General features: G+C 65.0%; 1 protein-coding gene across 8 annotated transcripts; it reads right to left on the bottom strand.

Moving 5' to 3' along the window:
* Positions 1-717: 717 nt before the first annotated feature.
* Positions 718-21,179, bottom strand: LOC132334708 (scavenger receptor cysteine-rich domain-containing group B protein-like). 8 transcript variants are annotated; one of them, XM_059860795.1, is made up of 18 exons: positions 21,112-21,179; positions 19,481-19,708; positions 19,153-19,185; positions 17,938-18,261; positions 16,248-16,616; positions 14,768-15,097; positions 12,737-13,057; positions 11,716-11,778; positions 11,561-11,602; positions 11,388-11,441; positions 10,722-11,045; positions 9,213-9,542; positions 7,981-8,108; positions 7,497-7,692; positions 5,147-5,494; positions 3,216-3,536; positions 2,649-2,750; positions 718-2,577 (listed from the first exon to the last, which is right to left on the bottom strand). In XM_059860795.1, exons 2-18 carry the CDS (start codon positions 19,548-19,550, stop codon positions 2,477-2,479), a joined length of 3,456 nt encoding a protein of 1,151 aa, XP_059716778.1. In that variant the 5' UTR covers positions 19,551-19,708; positions 21,112-21,179; the 3' UTR covers positions 718-2,476. The 8 variants fall into 8 exon arrangements, 5 of the variants coding, with proteins under 5 accessions (XP_059716778.1, XP_059716779.1, XP_059716780.1 ...); XM_059860796.1 differs by having other exon boundaries at positions 5,147-5,491; XM_059860797.1 differs by lacking the exon at positions 11,716-11,778.
* Positions 21,180-21,197: the final 18 nt, after the last annotated feature.

Genomic DNA, 21,197 nt, shown 5'->3' with positions numbered 1-21,197 from the left:
GACACCTGAGAGTCACACCTGGGGGGGGTTGGGATCTCCAAAACTCACACCTGGCACACCTGAGGGGATTGGGGCACCTGAGAGCCACACCTGGGGGGTTTGGGAACCCCCAAAGATCACACCTATCCCACCTGAGGGCATTGGGACACCTGAGAGTCACACCTGGGGGGGGTTGGGATCTCCAAAACTCACACCTGGCACACCTGAGGGGATTGGGGCACCTGAGATTCACACCTGTCACACCTGGAGGAGTTCTGGAGGAGTAAGAACACCTGAGAGTCACACCTGGATGGTTTGGGGACACCTGAGATTCCCACCTGTCACACCTGAGGGGGTGGGGGACCCCAAAATTCACACCTGGGGGGTTGGGAACACCTGAGAGTCACACCTGTCACACCTGGCGGGGTTGGGAGCTCCCAAGATTCACACCTGGCACACCTGAGGGGGTGGGAACACCTGAGAGTCACACCTGGGGGGTTTGGGAGCTCCAACATTCACACCTGGGGGGGGTGGGGACACCTGAGAGTCACACCTGTCACACCTGTCACACCTGAGGGGGTGGGGAAGCCCCAAAATTGACACCTGGGGGGGTGGGAACACCTGAGAGTCACACCTGGGGGGTTTGGGAGCTCCAACATTCACACCTCGGGGGGGTGGGAACACCTGAGAGTCACACCTGGGGGGGGGATGAGATTCCCAAAATTCACACCTGGGGGCTCCAGACGCCATTTTTTATTTATTCACCTGCCCAGGTGTACGGGGACACCTGAGCTGCTAAAGAGGGGGGAGGGGCCAGGTGAGAGTGGCCAGGTGAGAGCGGCCAGGTGAGGATTCCAGGTGAGGATTCCAGGTGAGAGCAGCCAGGTGAGGATTCCAGGTGAGAGCGGCCAGGTGAGGATTCCAGGTGAGGATTCCAGGTGAGGATTCCAGATGAGAGCAGCCAGGTGAGGATTCCAGGTGAGGATTCCAGATGAGGATTCCAGGTGAGGATTCCAGGTGAGAGAAGCCAGGTGAGGATTCCAGGTGAGGATTCCAGGTGAGAGCAGCAAGGTGAGAGCAGCCAGGTGAGGATTCCAGGTGAGGATTCCAGGTGAGAGCAGCCAGGTGAGGATTCCAGGTGAGGATTCCAGGTGAGAGCAGCCAGGTGAGGATTCCAGGTGAGGATTCCAGGTGAGAGCAGCCAGGTGAGGATTCCAGGTGAGAGCGGCCAGGTGAGAGCAGCCAGGTGAGGATTCCAGGTGAGGATTCCAGGTGAGGATTCCAGGTGAGAGCAGCCAGGTGAGGATTCCAGGTGAGGATTCCAGGTGAGAGCGGCCAGGTGAGGATTCCAGGTGAGAGCGGCCAGGTGAGAGTGGCCAGGTGAGAGCAGCCAGGTGAGGATTCCAGGTGAGGATTCCAGGTGAGAGCAGCCAGGTGAGGATTCCAGGGGAGGATTCCAGGTGAGAGCGGCCAGGTGAGAGCGGCCAGGTGAGGATTCCAGGTGAGAGCAGCCAGGTGAGGATTCCAGGTGAGGATTCCAGGTGAGAGTGGCCAGGTGAGAGCGGCCAGGTGAGGATTCCAGGTGAGAGCGGCCAGGTGAGGATTCCAGGTGAGAGCGGCCAGGTGAGAGTGGCCAGGTGAGGATTCCAGGTGAGAGCGGCCAGGTAAGGTTCAGGTGAGGTTCAGGTGAAAGATTCCAGGTGAGGGCGACCAGGTGAGAAATTCCAGGTGAGAGCGGCCAGGTGAGGGATTCCAGGTGAGAGGTTCAGGTAAGAGATTCCAGGTGCAGATTCCAGGTGAGAGCAGCCAGGTGAGAGTGGCCAGGTAAGGTTCAAGTGAGGATTCCAGGTGAGATTCCAGGTGAGGGCGGCCAGGTGAGGTTCAGAGATTGCAGGTGAGAGGTTCAGGTGAGGGATTCCACGTAGGGATCCCAGGTGAGTGCAGCCAGGTGAGCGTGGCCAGGTGAGGGTTTGCAGGTGAGGATTCCAGGTGAGGTTCAGGTGAGGATTCCAGGTGAGGTTCAGGTGAGGATTCCAGGTGAGGTTCAGGTGAGAGGTTCAGGTGAGGATTCCAGGTGAGAGGAGCCAGGTGAGGATTCAGGTGAGATGTTCAGGTGAGAGCAGCCAGATGAGAGATTGCAGGTGAGGTTCAGGTGAGGATTCCAGGTGAGGGTTTGCAGGTGAGGGTGGCCAGGTGAGAGGTTCCGTTGGAGATTGCAGGTGAGGACTCCAGGTGAGAGATCCCAGGTGAGATTTCCAGGTGAGGGTGGCCAGGTGAGGGTTTGCAGGTGAGGATTCCAGGTGAGGTTCAGGTGAGGAGTCCAGGTGAGAGCAGCCAGGTGAGAGGTTCCAGTCCCCAGGTGAGCCCCACCAGGTGAGGGATCCCAGGTGAGAGGTTCCAGTCCAGGTGAGCCCCACCAGGTGAGGGATCCCAGGTGAGTTCCAGTCCCCAGGTGAGCCCCACCAGGTGAGTTCCAGGTGAGCCCCACCAGGTGAGCTCAGGGGGCATCATCCATCAGCTGCAGCGCCTCGACCTGGCCAGGTGAGGCCCTCCTGGGCAGGTAGATGTTGCCGGGGGCCCTCGGGGCGTCCAGGTGAGCTGGGGACACACCTGAGGTCACCTGGGGTCACCTGGGGTCGCCTGGGGGGCGGGGCAGGGGCGGGACTCACCTGGGACACACCTGGCCCGCAAGGTGAGCCAGAGGAGGGCCCCGCCCAGTGACGTCAGCAGCACCAGCAGCACCACCAGGTAGGCACAGGTGGGGGCAGCACCTGGGGACAGGTGAGGCGTCGGGGGGAGCCGTCACACCTGTCCTTACCTGTCCTGCCTTCCTCACCTGTCCTTACCTGTCCTGCCTTCCTCACCTGTCCTGACCTGCCCTACCCTTCACACCTGTCTCCTCCTTCTCACCTGTCCCACCTTTACCTGTCCCACCTGTCCCACCTGTCTCACCTGTCCCAGCCCTCCCCCCTCACCTGGACCTTCACTGGGATTCCTTCCCCCACACCTGTCCCTCCCCTTTGGCCCCTCCCCCACACCTGTCCCTCATTTGAAGCCCCTCCCCCAGACCTTGAGCCCCTCCCCCATACCTGGAGTTCACCTTTAGCTCCTCCCCCACACCTGCAGCCCCTCCCCCACACATGGGGCTCACCTGGGCCCCTCCCCCACACCTGTCCCACACCTTTGGCCCCTCCCCCACCCCCGTCCCTCACCTTCGGCCCCTCCCCCTCACTCACCTGCAGGCAGGGCACACCTGGCCTCTGCCGCCCCACCTGCGCAGGTGCTCGGCCCCGCCCCCCGCTCCAGGCACTCGGCCAGCTGCGACTCGGAGCCGTCACAGGTGAGCCCGGCCAGGTGAGGCCCCTGCTCGGGCAGGTGCGGCCCCACAGGTGCGCCGAGGGCGGGGCCGCAGCCCAGCTGCCGGCACAGCACCTGCGCCTCGGGCAGCCCCCAGGTGAGGCCGCACACCTGCAGCCAGGTGCGGTTCAGCAGCACCTGCACCTGCCCCGCGCAGGGCCCGGCCCCGCCCCGCAGCCGCACCTGGGGGGGATCCTCACCTGCGGGAGGGGGCGGGGTCAGGCACGGCCGGGGCACCTGAACCCACCTGAGCTCACCTGAACCCACCTGAGCTCACCTGAACACACCTGAGCCCACCTGAGCTCACCTGAACACACCTGAGCTCACCTGAACACACCTGAGCTCACCTGAATACACCTGAGCTCACCTGAGGGCATCTTGGGCACACCTGGGGACACCTGAGCTCACCTGGGGGCACCTGAGTCCCCAATGCTCACCTGAGCCCACCTGTGTTACCTGAGTATACCTGAGCTCAACTGAGCACACCTGGCAGCACCTGGAGGGAACCAGGGGACACCTGAGCTCACCTGAACCCACCTGAGCTCACCTGGGGGCACCTGGGAACACCTGAGCTCACCTGAACACACCTGAGCTCACCTGAGCTCATCTGAACACACCTGAGCTCACCTAGGGGCACCTGGGGACAGGTGGGGACACCTGGGGGTACCTGGGAGCACCTGAGCTCACCTGGGCACACCTGTGTTACCTGGGTAACACAGTAGTTCAACTGAGCACACCTGGAAGCACCTGGATGCACCTGAACCTACCTGGAGGGAACCAGGGGACACCTGAACCCACCTGAGCACACCTGGGGGCACCAGGGGACACCTGAACCTACTTGGGGGAACCTGGGGCCAACTGGGAGCACCTGGGCACACCTGGGTGCCTCACCTCATCTACATTACCTGAGCACACCTGAGCTCACCTGGGCACACCTGAGACCCCCAAACCACACCTGAGCCTTCCCACCCTTCACCTGTGCCAGGTGGTCACCTGCGCACACCTGTGTCCCCTCACCTGTCCCCCCAGGTGCTCACCTGTCCCCCTCACCTGTTCCAGGTGCTCACCCACGCACACCTGTTCCTCACCTGTGCACACCTGTTCTTCCAGGTGCTCGCCTGCACACACCTGTCCCTCACCTGCGCACACCTGTCACAGGTTCTCACCTGTCCCTCACCTGCGCACACCTGTCCCTCACCTGTGCAGGTGCTCACCTGCACACACCTGTCCCTCACCTGCGCACACCTGTCCCAGGTTCTCACCTGTCCCTCACCTGCCCAGGTGCTCACCTCCGCACACCTGTTCCAGGTGCTCACCTGTCCCTCACCTGCCCAGGTGCTCACCTGTGCACACCTGTCCCTCACCTGCCCAGGTGCTCACCTCCGCACACCTGTCCCAGGTGCACACCTGTCCCTCACCTGCGCACACCTGTCCCTCACCTGTGCAGGTGCTCACCTGCGCACACCTGTCCCTCACCTGCGCACACCTGTTCCAGGTGCTTACCTGTCCCTCACCTGTCCAGGTGCTCACCTGCGCACACCTGTCCCTCACCTGCCCAGGTGCTCACCTGTCCCTCACCTGCCCAGGTGCTCACCTGCGCACACCTGTCCCAGGTTCTCACCTGTCCCTCACCTACCCAGGTGCTCACCTGCGCACACCTGTCCCAGGTTCTCACCTGTCCCTCACCTACCCAGGTGCTCACCTGCGCACACCTGTCCCAGGTGCTCACCTGTCCCTCACCTACCCAGGTGCTCACCTGCGCACACCTGTCCCAGGTGCTCACCTGTCCCTCACCTGCCCAGGTGCTCACCTGCACACACGGCCGCCGCCGTCTCCTCCGGCCCGCAGTCGTGCTCCTCCCAGGGCCGCCGCTCGCACCTGTCCAAGGTGAGCTCCTCACCTGTGCAGCGCACCTGGCCCAGCCACACCGGGCCCTCACCTGGGCCAAAGCGCGCGCGGCTGGGCGCGCCCAGGGCGGGGCCGCAGCTCACCTGGCGGCAGGTGACGCGCGCGGCCGCCAGGTCCCAGGAGTGGTCGCAGACCGAGCCCCACCTGCCCAGGTGCAGCAGCTCCACCCGGCCGGCGCACCTGTGCGGGCCCCCGGCCAGGCGCACCTGGGGAGCCCCCGGGACAGGTGAGGGGGAGGGGGGAGAGGCTGCTGGGAGACAGACAGGTGAGGGACAGGTGAGTCAATGGACAGGTACAGGTGAGTGAATGCACAGGTACAGGTGAGGGACAGGTGAGTCAATGGACAGGTACAGGTGAGTGAATGCACAGGTACAGGTGAGGGACAGGTGAGTCAATGGACAGGTACAGGTGAGGGACAGGTGAGGTGAGGGGGGGCTGTGGGGAAAGGGGAGAGGTGAGGGGGGCACAGCTGAGGGACAGGTGAGCACCTGGGGGGACAGGTGAGGGATGGACAGGTGAGGGATGGACAGGTGAGGGATGGACAGGTGAGGGATGGACAGGTGAGGGATGGACAGGTGAGGGACAGGTGAAGGATGGACAGGTGAGGGATGGACAGGTGAGGGATAGACAGGTGAGGGATGGACAGGTGAGGGATAGACAGGTGAGGGATAGACAGGTGAGGGATAGACAGGTGAGGGACAGGTGAAGGATGGACAGGTGAGGGATGGACAGGTGAGGGATAGACAGGTGAGGGAGGGACAGGTGAGGATGTGGGGTAAGGGGAAAGGGGACAGGTGAGACAGGTGAGGGATGGAGAAGGACAGGTGAGGGCAGGTAACGGACACCTCACAGCACACCTGTGCCCCGCCCCCTCACCTGAGCACGCCTGTCCCTGCCCACCTGTCCATAATTGCTCACCTCTTCATAGCTGTGCCCACCTGTCCATGCTCACCTGTACACACCTGTCCATACCTGTTCTCACCTGTCTTTCCTCACCTGTACACACCTGTCCATGCCTGTTCTCATCTGTCCATGCTCACCTGTACACACCTGTCCATACCTGTCCTGACCTGTCTGTGCTCACCTGTACACACCTGTCCATACCTGTTCTCACCTGTCTGTGCTCACCTGTACACACCTGTCCATACCTGTTCTCACCTGTCTGTGCTCACCTGTACACACCTGTCCATACCTGTTCTCACCTGTCTGTGCTCACCTGTCCATACCCATTCTCATCTGCCTGTGCCTGTTCTCACCTGTCCTCACCTGTTCCCACCTGTTTGTGCTCACCTGCGCACACCTGCCTGTACCTGTCCTCACCTGTCCATGCTCACCTGTCCCCACCTGTCCGTACCTGTCCGTACCTGTTGGTGCTCACCTGCACACACCTGTCCTTACCTGTCCGTGCTCACCTGTCCGTACCTGTCGGTACCTGCGGGTGCTCACCTGCACACACCTGTCCTCACCTGTCCGTGCTCACCTGTCCGTACCTGTCAATACCTGCAGGTGCTCACCTGCGCACACCTGTCCTCACCTGTCCGTGCTCACCTGTCCGTACCTGTCGGTACCTGTGGGTGCTCACCTGCGCACACCTGTCCTCACCTGTCCGTGCTCACCTGTCCGTACCTGTCGGTACCTGTGGGTGCTCACCTGCGCACACCTGTCCTCACCTGTCCGTGCTCACCTGTCCGTACCTGTTGGTACCTGCGGGTGCTCACCTGCGCACACCTGTCCTCACCTGTCCATGCTCACCTGTCCGTACCTGTCAGTACCTGCAGGTGCTCACCTGCGCACACCTGTCCTCACCTGTCCATGCTCACCTGTCCGTACCTGCAGGTGCTCACCTGCACACACCTGTCCTCACCTGTCCGTGCTCACCTGTCCGTACCTGTCGGTACCTGCGGGTGCTCACCTGCACACACCTGTCCTCACCTGTCCATGCTCACCTGTCCTCACCTGTCGGTACCTGCGGGTGCTCACCTGCACACACCTGTCCTCACCTGTCTGTGCTCACCTGTCCTCACCTGTCGGTACCTGCGGGTGCTCACCTGCGCACACCTGTCCTCACCTGTCCGTGCTCAGCTGTCTGTACCTGTTGGTACCTGCGGGTGCTCACCTGCGCACACCTGTCCTCACCTGTCCGTGCTCAGCTGTCTGTACCTGTTGGTACCTGCGGGTGCTCACCTGCACACACCTGTCCTCACCTGTCCGTGCTCACCTGTCCCCACCTGTCGGTACCTGCGGGTGCTCACCTGCGCACTCCACCGCCGCGTCCTGGCCGTGCCCGCAGGTGTTGCTGCCCCAGGGAGGGGCGGGGCACTGGCCCAGGTGCCGCTCGCTGCCCGCACAGGTGAGCTCGCTCAGCCACACCTGGCCCGAGCCCTGCCCGAAGCGCGCCCCACCTGGCGCCGACAGCGCCCGCCCGCAGCCCACCTGGCGGCAGACTACCTGTGGGACAGGTAACACACCTGAGGGACCTGAAACACGCCTGGGGGACAGGTAACACACCTGGCTGAGCTGCAAACACACCTGAGTTATCCCAAGCACACCTGAGCTCACCCAGGGATACACCTGAGCTCACCTGTCCCCTCCCCTTCGCTCACCTCTGCACCCCATGCTCAACTGTCCCCACCTGAGCTCACCTGTCCCCCCCCCATGCTCACCTGTGCGGCCCCTCAGGACCCCCCCGAGCTCACCTGTCCCCCCCTGCCCTCACCTGTCCCCACCTGGGCTCACCTGGGCGTCCCTCAGGTCCCAGCCGCGGTCGCAGACGCTGCCCCAGCTCCCCTCGTGCAGCACCTCCACCCTACCTGCGCACAGGTGAGGCCCGGCCACCAACCGCACCTCACCTGAGCTCGAGTTACCTGCGGGGACACGGACAGGTGAGAGCCAGCACCAGGTGAGGCTCACCTGAACAGGTGAGACCCGCCCTATAGGAGCCCCCACCTCACCTGTGCATGGCACACCTGTGCACACCTGTCCTTGTTCACCTGAGCACAGCACACCTGTCCGTATCACACCTGCGCACCTGGGCACAGCTGGGCACAGCTGTCTCACCTGTTCTCGCTCACCTGTCCCTGTCTCAACTGTCTGCACTCACCTGCACACATCACACCTGTCTCACCTGTCGGGGCTCACCTGCACAGACCACACCTGTCCATATCACACCTGTCTCACCTGTCGGTGTTCACCTGCGCACATCTGTCCATATCACACCTGTCCCTGTCTCACCTGTCCCACCTGTCTCACCTGTCGCACCTGTCGCACCTGTCCATGTCTCACCTGTGCACACCTGTCCATATCACACCTGTCCATATCACACCTGTCACACCTGTCCCTTTCTCACCTGTCCCTGTCTCACCTGTCCCACCTGTCGGGGCTCTCCTGCGCAGACCACATCTGTCCATATCTCACCTGTCCATATCTCACCTGTCCATGTCACACCTGTCCCTGTCCCACCTGTCCCACCTGTCTCACCTGTCCACATCACACCTGTCACACCTGTCCATGTCACACCTGTCCACATCACACCTGTCCCACCTGTCTCACCTGTCCATATCACACCTGTCTCACCTGTCCCTGTCTCACCTGTCCATATCACACCTGTCCCTGTCCCACCTGTCTCACTTGTCCACATCACACTTGTCTCACCTGTCCCTGTCCCACCTGTCTCACCTGTCCATATCACACCTGTCCCTGTCCCACCTGTCTCACTTGTCCACATCACACTTGTCTCACCTGTCCCTGTCCCACCTGTCTCACCTGTCCATATCACACCTGTCCCACCTGTCTCACCTGTCCATATCACACCTGTCCCACCTGTCCCACCTGTCTCACCTGTCCATGTCACACCTGTCCCACCTGTCCCACCTGTCTCACCTGTCTCACCTGTCCATATCACACCTGTCTCACCTGTCTGACCTGTCCATGTCACACCTGTCCCACCTGTCCCACCTGTCGGGGCTCACCTGCGCAGACCACGCCCGCGTCCTCGCCGTGGTGGCAGTTGTGCTCCCCCCAGGTGCGGTGGGCGCACCTGAAGAAGTCGGGCTCCTCCCCCGTGCAGGTGACGTCATCCAGCCAGATGGGCCCCGCCCCCCGGCCGTACCTGGCCGCGCCCGGTGCCTCCAGGGCGGGGCCGCAGCCCAGGTGAGCGCAGAGCACCTGAGCCTCGCGCAGCCCCCAGGTGTCGTCGCAGACGGTGCCCCACAGGTGAGCGCGCAGCACCTCCACCCGCCCCGCGCACCTGTCGGGCGCACCTGAGAGACGCACCTGGGGAGGGGGCGGGGCCTCCGACTCTGGGGGAGGGACAGAGGGAGGGGTCACCTGGGGGGCACTTGGGCACAGGTGAGGGGCAGGGTCACCTGGGGGGCACCTGGGCACAGGTGAGGGGCAGGTGTGGGGGGTCAGGGTTACCTGGGCACAGGTGAGGGGCAGGGTCACCTGGGGGGCACCTGGGCACAGGTGAGGGGTCAGGGTTACCTGGGAATCACCTGGGCACAGGTGAGGGGCAGGGTTACCTGGGGGGCACCTGGGCACAGGTGAGGGGCAGGGTCACCTGGGGGACACCTGGGCACAGGTGAGGGGCAGGGTTACCTGGGGGGCACCTGTGGGTCACCTGGGACAGGTGTGGGACAGGTGAGGGGTCAGGGTTACCTGGGGGGCACCTGGGCACAGGTGAGGGGCAGGTGTGGGGGCAGGGTTACCTGGGAATCACCTGGGCACAGGTGAGGGGCAGGGACAGGTATGGGGGGGTCAGGGTTACCTGGGGGTCACCTGGGGGTTACCTGGGACAGGTGTGGGACAGGTGTGGGGCAGGTGAGGGGTCAGGGTTCCCTGGAGGCCACCTGGGCACAGGTGTGTGGGCAGGGACAGGTGTGGGGGTGGGTCAGGGTTACCTGGGGGTCACCTGCAGATCACCTGGGCACAGGTGAGGGGGCAGGGACAGGTGAGCTATAGGACAGGTGGGGGGGGTCAGGGTTACCTGGGGGTTACCTGAGACAGGTGTGGGACAGGTGTTGGGGCAGGGACAGGTAAGGTACAGGACAGGTGTGAGGGCAGGGTCACCTGGGACAGGTGTGGGGGCAGGAGAGGGACAGAGAGGGACAGGTGTGGCACAGGTGTGGGGGCAGAGCTACAGGAGATCCCCAGGTGTGGGACAGGTGTGGGGGGCAGGATCACCTGGGGGAGTTACCTGGGACAGGTGTGGGACAAGAACGGGGCAGGGCCAGGTGTGCCCAGGTGTGCCCAGGTGCGCCCTTCCCTCTTCTTCACCCATGCCCTCCCCCCCCCATAATCCAGGTGTGCTCACCTGTCCCTCACCTGAACACACCTGAGCTCACCTGTGCACACCTGAGCTCACCTGTCCCCTCACCTGAACTCACCTGTGCACACCTGCACACATCTGAGCTCACCTGAACACACCTGAGCTCACCTGTGCACACCTGAGCTCACCTGTCCCACCTGCCCTGGCTCACCTGCGCACGCGGCCCCGGCGTCCTCGGCGTGGTTACAGGTGTGCTGCCCCCAGGTGTGCCCGGGGCACTCGGCCAGGTGAGCCTCGCTCCCGGTGCACCTGAGCCCGTCCAGCCAGATGGGCCCCGCCCCCTCCCCGAACTGCGCCGCACCTGGCGCCCACAGGGCGGGGCCGCAGCGCACCTGGCGGCAGGTGACCCGCGCGGCCGCCAGGTCCCAGGTGTCGTCGCACACCGTGCCCCACCTGCCCGCGTGGAACACCTCGACGCGCCCCGCGCACCTGTGCGGGCCCCCGGCCAGGCGCACCTGGCCCTCCTGGGGCTCACCTGGGCACCGAGGGACGGGGAGAGCAGGTGAGTGCTCAGAGGGGACAGGTGAGCTCACCTGGGCACCCAGCGGGGCTCACCTGGGCACCCAGCGGGGCTCACCTGGGCACCCAGCGGGGATCACCTGAGCGCTCCAGGGGCTCACCTGGGTGCCCAGCAGGGACAGGTGAGCTCACCTGAGCACTCCAGGAGCTCACCTGGGCACCCAATGGGGACAGGTGAGCACACCTGGGCATGCCAAGAGCTCACCTGGGCACCCAGTGGGGCTCACCTGGGTGTGCCAGGCTCACCTGGAGGCACCAGGGGCTCACCTGGGCACCACATGGGGACAGGTGAACTCACCTGGGTGTGTCAGGTTCTCACTTGAGGGTCCCAGAATCGCACCTGGGGGCACACCTGGAACACAGAACAGGGACAGGTGAGCTCACCTGGGCCGGCCCCAGCCAGGTGCACCTCGGGCTCACCTGGGCCACAGCACAGGGACAGGTGAGCTCACCTGGGTACCAGGGACTCACCTGAGGGTTCTGGGCTCGCACTTGAGGGCGGCAGGGCCTCACCTGGAGCACAGAACGTGGACAGGTGAGCCCACCTGGGCAGGGCCACGCCCACCTCAGCCAGGTGTGGGGGCGGTTCAGCAGCCCCAGCTCACCTGGGCACACCTGGACCTCACCTGGGGGTTTCGTGGTTGCACCTGAGACTGTCAGGGCCTCACCTGGGGCCGCTGGGGTCTCACCTGAAACACACAGGGGGGAGCTGGGCAGGTGTGCTCACCTGGCCAGGGTTCCAGCTGTGCCCCCAGGTGTGCCCAGGTGTGTCTGTGGATATCCCCAGGTGTCCCGAGGTACCCCCAGATGTGTCCCCAGGTGTCCCCAAGTGCCCCCAGGTACCCCCAGGTGTGTCCCCAGGTGTCCCCAAGTGCCCCCAGGTATCCCCAGGTGTGTCCCCAGGTGTGCCCCCCTCACCCCTCACCTGCCCAGGTGCCCCGTGCCTCACCTGGCTGTGCACAGGTGACGGTGGCGTGCGGGCAGTGGGCCAGTGGGCGGCGCCCCAGGCGCTCACCTGGCACTCCAGCAGGTTCCCCCAGGTGCCCCCAGGTGTGTCCCAGGTGCCTCCAGGTATGCCCAGGTGTGCCCAGGTGTGCCCCAGGTGTGTCTTTGATGTCCCCAGGTGTGCCCAGGTATCCCCAGGTATTCCCAGGTGTGTCCCCAGGTGTGTCCCCAGGTGTCCCCAAGTGCCCCCAGGTATCCCCAGGTGTGTCCCCAGGTGTGCCCCCTTCACCCCTCACCCGCCCAGGTGCCCCGTGCCTCACCTGGCTGTGCAGAGGTGACGGTGGCGTGCGGGCAGTGGGCGGCGCCCCAGGCGCTCACCTGGCACTCCAGCAGGTTCCCCCAGGTGCCCCCAGGTGTGTCCCAGGTGCCTCCAGGTATGCCCAGGTGTGCCCAGGTGTGCCCCAGGTGTGTCTTTGGTGTCCCCAGGTGTGCCCAGGTATCCCCAGGTGTGTCCCCAAGTATCCCCCAGGTATCCCAGGTGTGTCCCCAGGTGTCCTCTGGTGTGTCCAGGTGTGTCTGCAGATATCCCCAGGTGCCCTCAGGTGTGTCCCCAGGTGTCCCCAAGTGCCCCCAGGTATCCCCAGGTGTGTCCCCAGGTGTGCCCCCCTCACCCCTCACCTGCCCAGGTGCCCCGTGCCTCACCTGGCTGTGCACAGGTGACGGTGGCGTGCGGGCAGTGGGCGGCGCCCCAGGCGCTCACCTGGCACTCCAGCAGGTTCCCCTCGCCGCCCTCGCACCTGAGCCACTCCAGCCAGGTGAGCTCCTCCCCGGGCACGCTCACCTGGGCGGCGCCGAGGGCGGGGCCGCAGCCCAGGTAGCGGCAGGTGACCTGAGCCGCCGGCAGCGCCCAGGTGAGGCCGCAGACCCCGCCCCAGCGCCCCTCGTGCCGCACCTGGAGGCGCCCGGCGCACCTGTGCGGGCCCTCGGCCAGGCGCAGGTGAGTCAGGTCAGCCAGGCCCGAACCTGGGGACAGGTGAGGGACAGGTGAGGGACAGGTGAGGGGGGACAGGTGAGAGTGGAGGAGCAGGTGAGGGGGGACAGGTGAGGACAGGTGGGATAAGTGAGGGTGGGACAGGTGAGAATGGGTGAGAGAGGGACAGGTGGGACAGGTGAGGTTGGGGGGACAGGTGAGAATGGGACAGGTGAGAACAGGTGAGAATGGGACAGGTGAGAATGGGACAGGTGAGAACAGGTGAGAGTGAGACAGCTGAGGGTGGAGGGACAGGTGGGATATGTGAGGGTGGGACAGGTGAGAATGGGTGAGAGAGGGACAGGTGGGACAGGTGAGGGTGTGGGGGACAGGTGAGGGACAGGTGAGGACAGGTGAGAATGAGACTGGTGAGGTTGGGGGGACAGGTGAGGGTGGGACAGGTGAGAACAGGTGAGAGTGAGACAGGTGAGGGTGGAGGGACAGGTGGGACAGGTGAGGGTGGGACAGGTGAGAATTTGTGACAGGTGAGGGACAGGTGAGAATTGGGGACAGGTGAGAATGGGACAGGTGAGAACAGGGGAGAGTGGGAGAGGTGAGGGGCTTTGGTCACAGCCCACCTGTCCCACCTGTCTCACCTGTCCCACCTGTCCCCCTGTCCCCTCCATCCCTCACCTGTCCTTCAACTGTCCCACCTGTCCCACCTGTCCCTCACCTGTTCTCACCTCCCCCCCATTGTCACCCATCACTCACCTGTCCCACACCTGTCCCTCACCTGCACACACCTGTCCTCCTGTCCCTCACCTGTCCCACCTGTGCTCACCTGCACACACCACACTGGCATCCTCGCTGTGCTCACAGGTGTGCACTCCCCACCTCACCTGTCCCTCACCTGTCCCCACCTATGCACACCTGTGCACACACCTGTCCCTCACCTGTCTCATACCTGTCCAACCCCTCACCTGTCCCATTCTCACCTGTTCTCCATTCTCACTTGTCCCACCCACACCTGTCCCACCCCTCACCTGTCCCCCTGTCCCTCACCTGTCCCACCTGTACTCACCTGTCCCTCACCTGCGCACACCTGTCCCACCCCTCACCTGTCCCACCCCTCACCTGTGCTCACCTGCGCACACGACCCCGGCGTCCTCGCTGTGCTCACAGGTGTGCTCTCCCCACCTCACCTGTCCCACACCTGTTCCACCCCTCACCTGTTCTCACCTGTCCCCTCCCATTCTCACCCATCCCTCACCTGTCCCTCACCTGAGCACACCTTTTCCCCTGTCCCTCACCTGTCCCTCACCTGCACACACCTGTCCCACCTGTTCTCACCTGTCCCCTCCATTCTCACCCATCCCTCACCTGTCCCTCACCTGTGCACACCTTTCCCCCTGTCCCTCACCTGTCCCACCTGTTCTCACCTGTCCCACCTGTTCTCACCTGTCCCCTCCATTCTCACCCATCCCTCACCTGTCCCTCACCTGCGCACACCTTTCCCCCTGTCCCTCACCTGTCCCACCTGTTCTCACCTGTCCCCTCCATTCTCACCCATCCCTCACCTGTCCCTCACCTGCGCACACCTTTCCCCCTGTCCCTCACCTGTCCCACCTGTGCTCACCTGTCCCACCTGTTCTCACCTGTCCCCTCCGTTCTCACCCATCCCTCACCTGTCCCTCACCTGCGCACACCTTTCCCCCTGTCCCTCACCTGTCCCACCTGTGCTCACCTGTCCCACCTGTGCTCACCTGCGCACACCACCCCGGCGTCCTCGCTGTGCTCGCAGGTGTGCACTCCCCACCCTTTGTGGCGGCACTCGGAGGGCGCGGCCTCCTCACCTGTGCAGGTGAGCCCGTCCAGCCACACCTGGCCGCGGCCGGGCCCGAAGCGGGCGCGGGGCGGGGCCGCGATCACCTGGCCGCAGCCCAGGTACCTGCAGACCACGGCGGCGGCCGGGAAGGCCCAGGTGTCGTCGCAGACCGTGCCCCACCTGCCCAGGTGCAGCACCTCCACCCGGCCCGCGCACGCACCTGGCCCGTCCGCCAGGCGCACCTGGGGGGGCGTGGCCAGCGCCCAGCCTGCGGACAGGTGAGGGGGGACAGGTGAGAGGATTGGGGGGACAGGTGAGAGGATTGGGGGGACAGGTGAGGGAGGACAGGTGAGAGGATTGGAGGGGGACAGGTGAGAGGATTGGGGGGACAGGTGAGAGGATTGGGGGGACAGATGAGGGAGGGGCTCAGGTGAGGAGGGACAAGTGAGGGGGGGACAGGTGGGGGGGACAGGTGAGAGGATTGGAGTGGGACAGGTGAGGGAGGGGCTCAGGTGAGGAGGGACAGGTGGGGGGGACAGGTGGGGGGACAGGTGAGAGGATTGGGGGGACAGGCGAGAGGATTGGAGGAGGACAGGTGAGGGAGGGGCTCAGGTGAGGAGGGACAGGTGAGAGGATTGGAGGGGGACAGGTGAGGGAGGACAGGTGAGGAGGGACAGGTGAGGGAGGGGCTCAGGTGAGGAGGGACAGGTGAGGGGGGACAGGTGAGAGAGAGGCTCAGGTGAGAGCTGGGCAGGTGAGGGGGAGGCAGGTGAGGGGGGGCTCAGGTGTGATCTGAGCAGGGGGTTACAGGTGAGGGAGGGCCAGGTGAGGTTGGACAGGTGAGAGGATGGAGGGGGGGGTCAACTGTGACTGGGCAGGTGGGGGGGGACAGGTGAGAGGATTGGAGGGGGACAGGTGAGGGAGGACAGGTGAGGGAGGGACAGGTGAGAGGATTGGGGGGTCAGGTGTGACTGGGCAGGTGAGGGTGGGGCTCAGGTGAGGGGGAGCAAATCAGATCTGGACAGGTGAGGGGGAGACAGGTGAGACTTGGACAGGTGAGGGCTGGGCAGGTGATGGGGGGGTTACAGGTGAGGGAGGACAGGTGAGAGGATTGGGGGGGGTCAGGTGAAGGTGGGGGAGGTGAGGAAAGGCTCAGGTGAAATCTGGACAGGTGAGGGGGACAGGTGAGAGGATTGGGGGGGTCAGGTGTGAGCTGGGCAGGTGAGGGGGGGCAGGTGAGGTCTGGCCAGGTGAGGGGGGTGCAGGTGAGGTCTGGCCAGGTGAGGGGGCTTCAGGTGAGGGGGCTCAGGTGTGACCTGGCCAGGTGAATTTCTCAGACCCACCTGAGCCCCCCTGACCCATCCCCCCCCCCAACCTGCACCACCTGCCCGCACAGGTGAGGATGACGTCACACCCACCTGAGCACGTCACGTTGGCCACGCCCCCCTGGCCACAGGTGCTCTCCCGCCAGGGCCCCGCCCTGCACTGCCTCAGGTCGCTCTCGGTGCCTTTGCAGCTCACCTGGTCCAGCCACACCTGGCCAGGTGCGTCCCCAGGTGCGTCCCCAGGTGCGTCCCCAGGTGAGGCGCCCCCAGGTGAGGCGCCCCCAGGTGAGGCCAGGGGGGTCCCGCAGCCCAGGTACCTGCAGACCACCTGAGCCTCGCGCGGGCCCCAGGTGTGCCCGCAGACCCCGGCCCACCTGCCCAGGTGCAGCAGCTCCACCCTCCCCGCGCAGCGGTGCCCGCCCCCGGCCAGCCGCAGGTGAGGCGGCTCCGGCTCCAGCGAGTCTGGAAACACCTGAGCTGGTCAGGACAGGTAACACGGGGGCACGCAGGTAACCCCCAGGTGACCCCCCCCAGGTACCCTCAGGTCACCCCAGGTACCCACAGGTGTCTCCCAGGTACCCCCAGCTGCCCCACAGGTAACCCACAGGTAACCCCCAGGTATCTCCCAGGTACCCTCAGGTATGCTCAGGTAACCCCAGGTACCCACAGGGACCCCCAGGTGTCCCCAGGTGCTCCTCAGGTAACCCCAGGTGACCTCAGGTTCCCCCCAGGTGCCCCTCAAAGACCCCCAGGTAACCCCAGGTACACACAGGTACACACAGGTAACCCCAGGTAACCCCACCTGAGCACAGCTGTCTTTTCCTGCACACCTGAGCACACCTGAGCACACCTGAGCACATGGCCCCCGTGTCCTGTCCTGTCCCTCACCTGCGCACACCTGTGTGCACCTGTCCCCTCAGCTGCACACACCTGTGTGCACCTGTCCCCTCACCTGCACACACCTGTCCATACCCACACACCTGTCCTCACATCTCCCCCACCTGTCCTCACCTGTCGCGCCTGTCCTACACATGTCCCACCACACCTGTCTGTGCTCCCCTGTCACACCTGCCCCACCTGTCCATGCTCACCTGTCCCCTCACCTGTCTCACCTGTCTGTGCACACCTGTCTCCACATTTCCCTCACCTGTCCCCTTTACCTGCACTCACCTGCGCACACCTGCCTCACATGTCTCACCTGTCCCACCTGTCCGTGCTCACCTGCCTCACCTGTCCCCTCACCTGTCCTCACCTGTCCCCTCATGTCTCACCTGTCCTCACCTGTCCGTGCTCACCTGCCCCACCGACCTTGCTCACCTGTGCGCACCTGCTTTAGCTATCTCACCTGTCCCTCACCTGCCCCACCTGTGCCCACCTGTCCTCACCTGTCCCACCTTTCTCGCCTGTCCCAGTTTTTCCTCACCTGTCCCACCTGTCCTCACCTGTCCTCACCTACCCCACACCTGTCCCCCCACCTGTCTCACCTGCCCCACCTGCCCTGGCTCACCTGTCCCACCTGTCCCACCTGTCCCACCTGTCTCACCTGTCCCACCTGCCCTGGCTCACCTGTCCCACACCTGTCCATGCTCACCTGTCCCACCTGTCCCACACCTGTCTCACCTGCCCCACTTGTGCCCACCTGTCCTCACCTGTCCCACCTTTCTCTCCTGTCCCAGTTTTTCCTCACCTGTCCCACACCTGTCCTCACCTGTCCCACCTGCCCTGGCTCACCTGTCCCACCTGTCCCACACCTGTCCCACCTGTCCCACCTGCCCCGGCTCACCTGCGCACACGGCCCCGGCGTCCTCCCCGTGGTAGCAGTCGTTGTGCCCCCAGGTGTGGGCGGGGCACTCGGCCAGGTGAGCCTCGCTCCCGGCGCACCTGATCCCGTCCAGCCAGATCACACCTGAGCCCCGCCCGAACTGCGCCGCACCTGGCGCCCACAGGGCGGGGCCGCAGCGCACCTGGCGGCAGGTGACCCGCGCGGCCGCCAGGTCCCAGGTGTCGTCGCACACCGTGCCCCACCTGCCCGCGTGGAACACCTCGACGCGCCCCGCGCACCTGTGCGGGCCCCCGGCCAGGCGCACCTGGCCCTCCTGGGGCTCACCTGGGCACCGAGGGACGGGGAGAGCAGGTGAGTGCTCAGAGGGGACAGGTGAGCTCACCTGGGCACCCAGCGGGGCTCACCTGGGCACCCAATGGCAACAGGTGAGCTCACCTGGGTGTGCCAGGCTCACCTGGAGGCACCAGGAGCTCACCTGGGCACCCATGGGAACAGGTGAGCTCACCTGGCGGTGTCAGGTGAGCTCACCTGGGCACCCAGCAGGGATCACCTGGCACTCCAAGGGCTCACCTAGGCACCCAATGCGGACAGGTGAGCTCACCTGGGCACCCAGCGGGGCTCACCTGGGCACCCAATAGGGACAGGTGGGCTCACCTGGGTGTGCCGGGGATCACCTGGGCGCCCAATTGGGACAGGTGAGCTCACCTGGGCACCCAGCAGGGACAGGTGAGCTCACCTGGGTGCTCCAGGGGCACACCTGAGCAGTGCAGGAGCTCACCTGGGTGCTCAATGGGGACAGGTGAGCTTACCTAGGTGTGCCAGGGGCTCACCTGGAGGCAGCAGGGGCTCACCTGGCACCCAATGGGCTCACCTGGGCGCCCAACAGGGACAGGTGAGCTCACCTGGGCATGCCGGGGGCTCACCTGGGCGCCCAGCAGGGACAGGTGAGCTCACCTGGGCACTCCAGGGGCTCACCTGGGCACCCAGCAGGGACAGGTGAGCTCACCTGGGCACTCCAGGGGCTCACCTACGCACCCAGCAGGGACAGGTGAGCTCACCTGGGCACTCCAGGGGCTCACCTGAGCAGTCCAGGAGCTCACCTGGGCACCCAATGGGGCCAGGTGACCTCACCTGGGTGTGCCAGGAGCTCACGTGGGCCACAGAACAGGGACAGGTGAGCTCACCTGGGCTCACCTGGGGGTGTCAGGTTCTTACCTGGGGGTTCCGGGGTCACACCTGGGGACACACCTGGAACACGGGACATGGACAGGTGAGCTCACCTGGGCGCTCCAGGGACTCACCTGAGGGTGTCAGGGGCTCACCTGGTGTGCAGAGCCAGGAGGTCTCACCTGAGCCCCTCCCCCACCTCCGCTGTACCTGGGCACCCCAAATGGCCCCAGGTGGGGCCTCACCTTGCCCCTCCCCCTCACCCGGCCCAGCCCCCTCACCTGGCCCCTCCCCCCTCACCTGGCCCAGCCCCCTCACCCGGCCCCTCCCCCACTCACCTGGCCCCTTCCCCTCACCTGGCCCCTCCCCCACTCACCGCAGAGCCCCCACAGGTGCAGGAGCAGCCCCAGGTGAGCCCCCAGGTGAGGGGGGCCCCAAATCCTCATGGCAGGTGAGGACAGGTGGGCTCAGGTGTGCTCAGGTGAGTTCAGGTGGGCTCAGGTGGGCTCATGAGTGCTTAGGTGAGCTCAGGTGAGGACAGGTGAGTTCAGGTGTGCTCAGGTGGGCTCGGGCCACCACAGGTGAGGTCTCAGGACAGGCTGAGCTGGGGCACAGGTGAGGGGGGAGGGAACAGGTGAGGGAGGGGCTGGGACAGGTGAGGGAGGGGCTGGGACAGGTGAGGGTCCCCCCCACAGTGGTTTCGGATCCCCCCCCACACCTGAGCCAGGTGTCCCTGCCCAGGTGCATCCCCACCCCCAGGTGCATCCCCACTCCCAGGTGTGTTCCCTCCCCAGGTGACCCCCCCTGCCCCCCATCCCCAGGTGACCCCTCAGGTGTGTTCCCAGCCCCAGGTGACCTCCAGGTGTTTCCCCCCCAGGTGCCCCCAGGTGTTTCCAGGTGAGCGTTACCTACCCCTGTCCCCAGGTGTTTCCAGGTGCATCCCAGGTGTGCCCAGGTGTGCCCCCCAGGTGAGTTTTACCTGCCTCCTCTCCCCAGGTGCCCCCAGGTGTCCCCTGGTCTGTCCCAGCTGTCCCCAGGACCCCCAGGTACCCCCAGGTGTGCCCAGGTGCCCTCAGGTGCCCCCGGGTGACCCCCAGGTGAGCGTTACCTGCCCCCCAGGTGCCCCCAGGTGTCTCCATGTCCCTCCAGGTGAGGTTACCTGTCCTGTCCCCCCCAGGTGAGGTTACCTGTCCCATCCCTCCCAGGTGAGGTTACCTGTCCTGCCCCCCCAGGTGAGGTTACCTGTCCTGTCCCCCCCAGGTGAGGTTACCTGTCCTGTCCCCCCCAGCTGAGGTTACCTGTCCCCCCCAGGTGAGGTTACCTGTCCTGTCCCCCCCAGGTGAGGTTACCTGTCCTGTCCCCCAGGTGAGGTTACCTGTCCCCCCCAGGTGAGGTTACCTGTCCTGTCTCCCAGGTGAGGTTACCTGCCACCCCCAGGTGAGGTTACCTGTCCTGTCTCCCCCAGGTGAGGTTACCTGTCCTGTCCCCCCCAGGTGAGGTTACCTGTCCTGTCCCCCAGGTGAGGTTACCTGTCCTGTCCCCCCCAGGTGAGGTTACCTGTCCCCCCCAGGTGAGGTTACCTGTCCTGTCCCCCCAGGTGAGGTTACCTGTCCCGTGTCCCCCCCAGGTGAGGTTACCTGTCTCCCCCAGGTGAGGTTACCTGTCCTGTCCCCCCCAGGTGAGGTTACCTGTCCCTGCCCCCCCCAGGTGAGGTTACCTGTCCTGCCCCCCCAGGTGAGGTTTCCTGCCCTCCCCCCCCAGGTGAGGTTACCTGTCCTGTCCCCCCAGGTGAGGTTACCTGTCCCCCCAGGTGAGGTTACCTGTCCTCCCAGGTGAGGTTACCTGTCCTGCCCCCCCAGGTGAGGTTACCTGTCCCGGCCCCCCCAGGTGAGGTTACCTGTCCTGCCCCCCCAGGTGAGGTTACCTGTCCTGCCCCCCCAGGTGAGGTTACCTGTCCTGTCCCCCCCAGGTGAGGTTACCTGTCCTGTCCCCCCCAGGTGAGGTTACCTGTCCTGTCCCCCCCAGGTGTCTCCGTTCCGTTCCCGCAGCAGCTCTGAGGAAACCCCGCCCCTCCCCCGCCCCTCCCCCCGCCC

Source organism: Haemorhous mexicanus, chromosome 16 (assembly GCF_027477595.1).
Source record: "Haemorhous mexicanus isolate bHaeMex1 chromosome 16, bHaeMex1.pri, whole genome shotgun sequence".
Lineage (NCBI taxonomy): Eukaryota > Metazoa > Chordata > Aves > Passeriformes > Fringillidae > Haemorhous > Haemorhous mexicanus.
Note: the sequence above shows the minus strand (reverse complement) of the source record. Positions and strands in the feature narration are given on the sequence as shown.